This window comes from Anastrepha ludens, chromosome 3 (genome assembly GCF_028408465.1).
Source record: "Anastrepha ludens isolate Willacy chromosome 3, idAnaLude1.1, whole genome shotgun sequence".
NCBI classification, from domain to species: Eukaryota; Metazoa; Arthropoda; class Insecta; order Diptera; family Tephritidae; genus Anastrepha; species Anastrepha ludens.
Window position 1 is genome coordinate 75732637 of NC_071499.1, and position 10851 is coordinate 75743487.

General features: G+C 36.1%; 1 protein-coding gene across 1 annotated transcript; it reads right to left on the reverse strand.

The window, feature by feature from the left end:
- Positions 1-2716: 2716 nt before the first annotated feature.
- Positions 2717-10649, reverse strand: LOC128857556 (pickpocket protein 28). Its single transcript, XM_054093307.1, has 9 exons — positions 10577-10649; positions 10346-10508; positions 7521-7721; positions 7260-7368; positions 7041-7192; positions 3846-4050; positions 3195-3783; positions 2990-3132; positions 2717-2911 (listed from the first exon to the last, which is right to left on the reverse strand). Exons 1-9 carry the CDS (start codon positions 10647-10649, stop codon positions 2717-2719), a joined length of 1830 nt encoding a protein of 609 aa, XP_053949282.1.
- Between the last annotated feature and the right edge of the window lie 202 nt (positions 10650-10851).

Below are 10851 nucleotides of genomic sequence, written 5' to 3' on the forward strand. Positions count from 1 at the left end.
CAATTCACTGCATTTTAAATTTAGCCTAAGGCAACTTGAGTTCGCAATAGTTAATAGATGTAATAAATTATTTCAAGCATAAATTATACCCAAGCAAAAATTTCAAAATTTTCTACGACATATTATTGCGCTCTCCATTCTACATTTACGGTTAATGGCATACGTGATGAGCATTCGATATAAGTAGCGGCATTTTTCACAGAGATTTCGCTGATTTGATAAAGTCAACATGGCGCACATGAGCTTATCCAAATACAATAATATAAGTATGATTTAATATGCATAAGTATGCTTGTAAGCCACCTTGGATTCCTAGGCGTTTGGGCTTTCGCTCGCTAATCACCTTCGTCTGTATCTATACTAGCACATATGTATGTATATAGTGATTACTTTCTATTCACCGCCATGTAACTATCACATGACGCATTCACTAATTGGGTGTCAATTTCGATTTGACAAGCGATAATGTCATTGGTACATTGTTTTGACTAGTACGGTCAGCGCCATGACCGAAAAGGTGTAATAGAGTTACCAAATTTTACACTCGAACACACGTTTACTCATGTCCCAGCCGGAAAATTCATTTCAACGGTAGGACTCTCGGCTTTGGCGTATCTCCTGGAGCCACCCACTCCTTTCTTTGCTTCATATTGATGTGTGGGCACAAAAAGTGCTGTTTATGCTAGTAGTCCGGTGTAACGACCGAATGTTCGACGTTTTTTATGAATCTGTTTTAAAAAGAAAATAAAATGCGATCGTTTTTAAGTCTTTACATGTTTGTATTGGTGTTTTGAAGTATATACAAATTTTTTTTTAAGTTAATTTTATATTAATTTGTTTACAATTTTTGACTTCAAAGTGGAGTCCTTAAAAAAAAGATGAGTTGGTTCGGGGAAACACACAGCATTTTAAGAGATTATTATTCTGTAGACTTTATTTTAAGTCCCGAACCTAAAATATACATAAAAATAAAAAAACCAAAACCAAATGGCGAAAAAAGTTCTCAAAATCTAATTATTTTCTTCATAAATTGTTTAAAAAAACAGTTTGTTATTAAAAAAATTAAAAGTTTTAAAGGTCCGGGATCTAGATATGTGTGTCTAGAATAATGGGTTAAATTTTTAGCCAAATCGGTTGAATAGTTTTGAGTCAGTGATTCCCCGAAATTTCGAAAACATGGGTTTGAGAAAAACGCGTTTAAAGTTTCGAAAACAGCTGCTGCTGGCGTGTCACACGATTTCATACACACTACGGCGCGCTCCTCCGAATGGCGGAGTGTAGATGGAGGGGCCAGACGAAATGCAAAATCAGCTGAACGTTATGGCCCACCTACAACCTTAAACAATCATCAATATTGTTAAACATGAAACGACGGGATGCCTGGAGACTAACGGCAGTCATAACTGGCTTTTGGTCTGTCGGAGAACAGGCAGCCAAAATGGGCATCCCTCACAACACATACTGTCACAGTTGCAAACAACCGGAGAAAAAGGAAACAATCTTCCATTTCCTCTGTGAATGCCCTGCCCTATGGAAGGACAGAATGTTAACCCTGGGCAAACCGCTGTTCGAGGAGCTCGAACAACTGTCTGGCTTAGATGTCAACAACCTAATAAGGTTCCTGAACCGCACAGACTGGGTATAGTCATGCCGTAAATAACAAGTTGGTAAAGAGGATGTGGCAACAAAATGGTGCGGAAGCGCTAGTTGGATTCAGGATGAATCACCACTCTAACCAACCAACCAACGGCGCGCTCTCTTATTTTAGCTATAACTTTAAAAATAATTAAAATTTCTGTCTAAAATTTTTATAGTATATTTTCAAAATGTTTTTCTTCCGAAAAATGTAAAAAAAAAAACATTTTTTGAACCCGTCACACCGGGCTACTACCTTATGACCGCGTGTTGCTCGATGGCGGGCAAGATGCTGAAAAGCAATTTGATGGCGACTTTCTTTGTTCTTTTCGTTGAGTTCGTAAGACACCCCGGCTTGCAATTTTTCGGTAAAACCCTTTTGAATAAAGGGGATTGAGAATCGTTTTATGATCGCAATCCACTTTTTCCGATAATGCTCGACTGGTTTGGCATCCGTTCTGCTTCAAAAGTGATTTGAGACATGTCATCGATGTCAAAGTCGCCATTTTTGAACTTTTCAAACCATTTTTGTGCTGTAGACTCGTCTATGACACCTTCTCCATACACATCGCAAATATCTCAGCCAGTTTCGGCAGCTTTTCTTTTGACGTTGCCATGTTAAACTATCGTCAGTAAACCGACTTTACAGACACCCTCTTATTTTCAAATAATTTGTAAAATTGAAAATCTCGAAAATGCTTAAGTTCTTGGCATCAATAATAAATAATAATGCCCTTAAGTATCTAAGTCAACCTCTAGGACATAATACATGCCGAATTTTATACGTTCTGAACTCTTTAAGCCTTTCAACAACAATTTGCTTCGTGCCTGAATTTTTTTGTCCGCAATAGTAAATATTTTTGAATATTTACAAATACAAAAACATTAATTGGTTAATGGTGCAGAAAACTGTGCATAATTTATTTAATTTTTATTAAGCACAAAGCATTGCAATAAGTAACATACATACGCGCATGGGTATGACATCAGTGAATAAATGTCTCCGGTGCACGGAAATTTTTTTGTTTTTTAAATTTAGGTAGCATCCAAATTTGTATTTCATGTTTTTGTAATTTCGCCTTTAATCCAAATAGGGATACAGTTGTGTGCCATCATTATTAAGCTGGTTATGTTTGTGATGCAATAAGATATGGTTTAAATTATTTCGATAGTTTTTATTATTGAAGACCTTCTTTTGTTGCGACTCATTCAACCAGAACCTTGAGTTGCCATCATATTTCCCTGGCTTCACTCTGCACCGAATTGTTCGCTCACACTGAAATGATGAATTATATCATTAATCAAGCAAATACGCGCAACACTTAAAATAAAGTATTAATATTTTTTTTTTTACTTTCATGCGCCCATGACGGCGATGGCGTGACAGTTGCATGGTGCGATTAGCGCAATATGGACGCAAAGTGACGTAATAAAAAATTTCGATAATTGAGAAAATGCTGAAGCCCATGAATAAACCTAACAGTCCACCGGTGTTGGCTATGTTAGAGAAAAGAAAATATTTTAGTACAATTTAATTAACTTAGTAAATTATAGCTTACAAAGAAACTCAGTCAATCCGAACATTTCCGATTTGGTAGTGGTGCGTAGTATATTCGATAGATAGTAAAAATTCACTATAGATATCTCTCTGTAGTTGGTGGCATCGTTGAATAGACTAGGCGGTAATTCATCAAAAGTAAAGAACTGACCAGCAGAGATTGTCGTCGAAGTGATCATTGCTTTGTAGCTTAATTCAAAACATGCCGGCCAGCAATTGGAACATGTCAGCTTCTTATCCGGCGATTCGATTCTTGTCTGCACTTCATTGGTGCAAGTATTGTCATTGGGCCCACAAATACGTGCCGAGCTATTAATACGAGGCAAATAGTAGAGTACGCAACCACATTTGTCAATCAAAATTTTCGCCTCGCACTCAATTTCGCAATTCCTGCGCGAATAGGTACGATAATAGGTTAAATCACCTTCATCGGAAAAGAGACATCGACGTCTATCCTTATGAATGGATCGTATAGAGGGTACGGCATTCTCATAGATGGGTTCGATAGGTACACGCGCTTCACGTCCGGCTGTGACTAAGAAACCATAGTTGGTAACTTTCGGTAGTTCGGCGGGATTATGCACCAGCACCTTTTATGAATTGATGCGTGAAAGAAAATATGGACATTTTTCTTGCTTTTTTTAACATTTACCTTAAACCCGATGCTTTTAGACTTCGTGCAGTAATATTCTGAGGCGGAGGAATTCAAAACGACAGTCAAACCTAGTCGACTGCCTGTGCCGCCCGGTACACGTGGATAGTAGTTTTTGGGCAAATCACGATTGTAACCACTTTCCGGCGTCCAATCCATGGGTACGAAATGATTAGCCGTTTTATTCGAGATGCGATCTTCATCACTTAAGTAAAAAATGATAAATATACTTTAAAATATTATACAATTGTACTAAGAACTAAGAAATGACATTTTAGATGTGGCAGTGTGCAGAAACTACTTTTCTTCAAGTATCTGCGAGCAGGTTAAAAAACATATATTTTTGCGCATCCTGTTTACTTAGCTCCTAATGCTCAAAAATATATAATTAACGAGTAGATGCTCCACTAAAAGTTCTGCTGCAACACTCTTTTTAAAGCTGCTCCACAATTGAAGGTTCTTACACTTTTACGCCGCCTCCGAATGGTAGAAGATTTTTTAGGAGGTGCTTTTTTCATGGCGGAAATACACTGAGAAGTTTACCATTTCTAGCTAAGGAACAACTGCTATTAAAAAACCGTTTCTATCATTTCATGTTTCATGTTCACTGTGAGTTTCGAACTCGGAACAGCCGAATGGTAGTCTCCCACAAGCTCACTTGAGACCACGTCCCTTTTTGTAATTTAATCCCTTCCAAGTAAATGTTTCGGGAGTTGTGACACTTCATGCCTCAACAAGTTTGCCATATCCAACTTAACCCAGAGCAGTTCTATAGCCCTCAGATCGGTTCACCATTCGATGGCTACACACCTTCATTGGTATTCTTTTGAGCGTTATTACTGTTAAAAATTTTTCGCGTTAAGTGTTGGTACATACATTTGTGAACGTATAAACTGCTCGCCTACAATTTTTCAACCAACAACCATTATATGCTCTGCGAGGAATGATTTGTATTAGTTTTCATCCAAAATTCTTTCGACTCTACGCCATTATATTCTCCAGCAATAGTCCGATATCATTTTATCACCTCTTCCATGCTTCAATTTGGTACTAATCATGCTTCTGGCGAGAGTTTTTTTGCTGGTCGTCTCTCAAATAATCGTCGTTTGGACCGAATAGCTGTGGGACCCCTCTACATCCACTTAACCGGATACCTCAAACTTCATTTTATCAGGTCAATGGGCGTTGTGGCAATCGATGACTGCCTAGTTTGTATGGTTTTTAGCCCAACCTAATTTTTTTCTATATTCTAACTGCGGAAAACGGGATTTTCAAAGCAATTCTCCTATTCAAGTTGGCTGCATCAAGGAGTGAGGATAGTCTGAATTTTAAATTATGTATCTATGTCTCTTACATAATTTTTCGAAAATATTCTCGCAACACTTGAAATCAATCGAATGATATATCGAATGATATTTGAGGGCCAAGACGAAAGCTTTAGATGCGCTTTTCTTGACATTATATTGACTATATTTCCGAATTTGGTAATCAATGAAATTGAAGAACTACTCGATGGCTTTGAATGAAATTTTAGTATGAGATGTGAATTTTTATTTTGAAAACTTAATTTGTTTTGATGGCTACAACTTTGTTCTAATTAATTTTTTCAGTCCTAATTCAAATATTTTTTTTTTGTTTAGAAATTTGGAGAATTTCAAAAAGCACGACAGTTGTTTTTTTTGCTATATTTTTGAATGTAAATTTTATGTCTTCATTTTTTTTCATTAAGACGAGAAAATTATATGAGCTGAGTGGTCGCCGCCAGAATCGATGGCCACAAGCCATTTTGTCGTTTTTGACTGTATCTGATATCTTAAACAGTTAGAGGCTTACTGACATAGACTCATGACTTCTTAAACCTCATAGAAACAAATTTGAAACTATTAAATGAGTTTGCTCTGCCGGTCAATGCAAATTGCTAAAGCAAGAGATTAATTGACCAGGAAATACAACCTTCAGAATTTTGTTTGACACCTTTATTAGCCGTTGTTCCATTCTATCGGAACCACATATTCTCCAGTCCCAGTTCATTCAATTGAGCAAGGAGAAGGCCATTGAGCATGGCTCCCAGTAGTTGTTTGGACCGCAGCGTTTTCGGACAAAAAAGACCGGCGCGAAATTTTGGTGCACCAGAAGTAATAATTTTGCGTATTTACATATCAACAGAGATGGAAATGGACCTCATGGATTTCGATGAAAAGTTGTCTTCCTCGTGGTCGAGATTCAGGATAGTCTTAGTGCAGATTTCACGCCTTTGGTGGTCAACAACTAACAGCTGCTGCTTTGCCTGCACTTTGTTACGGAGCATCTTTAATTCTTTCTCATTCTCCAGTGAGGGGGATGCCGACGACCGGACGGGAGACCTCTGAGACCAATTCAGTCGACCCCTTCCTAGCAACATCGTCGGAAAAAATGTCTCCTTAGATCCCGGATTATCTTACAGAAATTCTTAAAAGATATTATAGGTTGAACTATCACTGGGAATTTTTTTCTCTGAAATATGCAGATTTTGTAGAGCAGCGAACGACGCTCGAAGGTGCATACCTGAGAAGTGCCCTTTACGGATGCACAAATACGAAAGAATCCGGGGCATATTTTATATTATATTTTCTTTTAACTCCCATTGGAGCATCGGACGTCCGTGCATAGTTGATTGATACCATCGGCCGCCGTCGGATGGGGATATGCCCCGTAGATTTGCGGTGTAGGTGGAAATAAAATATCACCAAAGCAAGCGCACACCTGCTTGAAAGTACAGATATGCGTCCCATCACCAAGCTAGGGTTGGCGGGCTAGCATACCTATCTGAAACTTCTTTAAGAATACAGGGTGACCGTCTGACAAGGAACGATACAATGAATTAAATCTCCACAATAAAGTTCCTCTCGGAAGCAAGAGTAAAATAAACTCTAAGTCCTTTACGGGCACACTAGATCTTAAGGTCATTGTGATCTTTCTCTAGCAATAAAAATAACAGCGTATTTAAGGGTGCACAAATACTTACGGGCGGTAGTGTATATGTAACTCGCCCATATACAAACACATTTTTGTCATCTCGATAGCTTTAATATTTCGGTATGTAAAATAAATGTCGAAGGAAGAAACTGCATTGGGACTCATTCCTTTTTCAATCCACGGTGGATTAGCGCAATTTATTTTACGCATGAACAGAAAATTATTTGCTTTTTTATTTACCTGTAATTACGCAGCATAAACATTGGATCCAAAGCGTTAAACGTGCAACACAAGCCATCATCGGTTAATGCAGGATTGAATATCACCGAGCAATTTTCTTCCTTAGAGCCGAAGCTGCAGTATAAAAGCATTTCGTCGCAAGGTTGAGCAACCTAAGCGTCATATGTAAAAAAAATCATTTAAGTTAATGTTTTAAATTTTGCATCCATTCCAAATTACCGCAGTTAGTATAGTTCTGAAATTTCTCCAGGTACCGCGAATGTTATAAAATTCACCCATCTGATTTTGACCGCAGAGGCTCATGAGTAAAGAAAAATTTAGATTTTTCCTAAAACAAAGTAAATAAAATATGAAAAGAAATTGTTAAAATCTGCATACTTACATACATCTATATGTGTACTTTATTATTAGATCTGACATACATATATATTTATGAATGTTATGTTATATATGTATATGTATGTATATATAAATTCTTACTCAAGTATGCCTTGAACTTTACTCTTCGATGCCTGATTAAGATTGCAAATTGTTATGGCCGGAAATGGAACATCACTCACAAAGGTTTGCTTTGCACTGGTCGAAATTATTATCGGCGTTTCAGACCATTTCACGTAGATATTGGAAATGAAATATGCTGACAATATAAGTACTCCAACAAACGATAAGCCGAAAAATGTTCTGGAATTGAAAAAAAATTAAATATATTTATTAAAAAAAAATTATTATATAATGTCGGGTAATTTAATAGAAAATCTTGATAGCACTGGTATACAAAAAAAATGTATATTTGGCACAGAGTTCTGGATATATTTTCTTAAAAAAAAACAAAAGCAGTTGAATACAAAAAATAGGTTTTTAAGTGATTTCGATCATTCTGTGAAATTCAATCATCAGAAACATGAACAGTTTTAATCGAAAAGGGATGAAATTTGCTGCACTTAGATGTGCTAATCTATGCTATTTTTTGCAGTGTGCTTGATATAGTAAATATTACAATCATTATATTGGCAACTACCTATGTACAGAGGGTTATGAAAGTGAAGCAAAATGCATCCCACGCTTTTAACTCTCATTTGAATTACTCCATTTGTATCTTAATTTTTGTTATAATTCTGTTCTGAGGTAGTTGACTATGACTGATCCTTCGATTTGCTATTACTTCATTATAGGTCTCTTTGTCATTAAAATTTATTTTCTACTTTTTAGTTCGATTAGCAATAAAAGCGTGTTTTTTAGTTTTTTTAAACTATTTTTTATTTTCTACTTTTTAGTTCGATTAGCAAAAAAGCGTGTTTTTTATTTTTTTTATTTAAACTACAATATTTTTTATTATGAATGAAAATTATTGTTACCATTGCAGTCAGTGAATAAATGGTTCGATATATTCGTGTTATATTTAATTCCTTTCTAGTCGACTGTGAGTCTAAAGTTATGCAGTTATCGGCCGTGATAAAGAAGTAATCGGGATGAAGATCTTATTTCGTGGAGGGAGCCTAAATAAAGATTTTTCATTTTACAACCAAATTCACCTTACTTTTTGCACACAGTAAAAAAAAGAAAATATTATTCCTGGCAATCCTAATAAGGATAATGGAAAACTTTTATCAAATTATTGCATTGTCATCGGTCCTTGATAGGTGTGCAAAATTTCAAGTCGATCAGATTTTTAGAAGCCAGTGAAAATTAAGCTCAAAGATTCTGTTACATACATACATACAACCCGAGCTAATAAAAGTGTGTTAATAAATGCTCATGAACATATCCCGAAAGTACATCAGCTTGACGACTACTTCTACACTCAGAGGATAATCCTGTACCAGACATGCTGAAACCAATGCTTTGGAATGGAACTCACACTAATGAATCTAATGCACCCAGTGTTTCCAGCTTTCTCTTAAAAACGAATGAGGCTGATATTGATTTTCTTGGAGCTACCTCACGGCCTGAACTTTTTCATCAAAGTAATTTAAATAATTTAACCTTCTAAGAGACCTCAGCCTCTCACAGTTTCTCTCGACTCCGAACGGTAAATGACTTTTATGAGGAGCCCAGCCCACTCGGGTACGGTGGCCACATTAACAAAGTATTTATTGTTCACTGGATGTATACTGGCTCGATATGACATGATTTTCGGATTCAGCACACCCAAATTACACAGATAACATACCTAGGCATTTGCAGCAAACTTACTCATTTCCTGATAAAAAAATAAAAACAGATGTTTAATGGATTGAGGTGGGTTAATTTTTAGTCTATTAACAATTTTTTTTATTTTTAGTTTTTTGAAAAAGTGAACCATGGAACCAAGGAAAGTGAACCATTTTGAATATAAATAGGTGAAACTACAATAAAAAGTAATTGCTTTTCTCTGCATTTTTTTAAATTTTTTCCGATTTTCCCATTATCTTTACGGTGTTGTTCTATTTTGCAACACAAAACGATCAAGGTGAAAAGCTAGATCAAAAATAATTATGGATTCGGTACTGTATCGCGTGCAAAAACGGAGCAGTTCTGCTAATATAAGGACGTGAAAGGTTAGGCACACTCTGGTAGCTTAATCGTTGTTAATGCCGATGAATTGATGGAAAAGTTACCACTTATTCTATTTTCCAAGAACTGAAATTAGCCAAAGTTTATCGAATTACCTATATCTTAATTTCATAGCCGAAATAGCGCTCAGAACGTTTTACTTTGACTTAAGGTTTATAGGTATATACGAGTATTAGTTTGGGGAAAAGAAATCCACTTTTTTGCGAAAAATTTTCGCAAAAATGGTTTAATACTGTTTTATGGTCGATCTTTAACTCCTGGGGGATGCTACTTTATTATTTCTATGATTTTATCAACATTTCCGACATTTCCTTTAACATCAAAAATGCCTAAATGGAATCGACGAAATCAAAATTGCAAGTATCGGCACCATAAACTGCATTCAAATTTCAGCGGCCTGGCTTGCATTTTCACCTTTATCAAAGAGAAACTGTAAAATGTACCGAATTTTCTCTTTATCGGCTTCCATTGTTAATACCCTGCAACACATACCTAAATACAACAAACAAAAAATAGCAAAACAACTGTTTTAGTGTGAAATGCCACTTTGACAACGAGCATAAACTTTAAATTATTTGATCGATACTTTGCGAGATATCGATCACTACAGCCATCTACGAAGAAAATAATGGATTTATTTTTCCCCAACATTGGTGCTACTAATAGTAAGTTAAAATATTTCATAGTATTCTAAATATAAACAATAATAATAATAAAATGTCTCATAGCTTTCAATTAGTTAGAATACTCACCTTTCTGGCAATGTTAGTTTATCCTCGGCAATATATTTTAACCCATGCAAGGTTGTATTTAGTAAATAAGATTTAAGACTTTTCTTTGCGGCCTCCTTGGAGCAGAGATTTTCAAAATCGTTTTCCTCGCTGGAACAGTCGCTGCTTTTATGTTTAGGACGAGCTAAACAAAATATTAAATAACTGCAGAATGTAAAGAAAATTGGCACTTTCCTTTTTTCTGTTACTTACCAAAAGGCTTAGGCTTTTCGGCTGTGAATTTTGGTTTGAGCTGCACTAAACGATCTTCAGAATAAACCTGCATGTTGCGCCAAAAGCCACCACTTTCCAACTGCAATTAAGTGTTTTGCCGTTGTTATGTTTTAAGTGCATTTCCCATGCCGATATGTGAGTGCCCATGTCAGAAGGCATTGCAAAATTTGAAATATCCGGTAAAGCATCACAAATCATATTGACTAAGAGCAAATACTAAATCAGATATGTACAAAATGTTTGCGGGCGTGCTA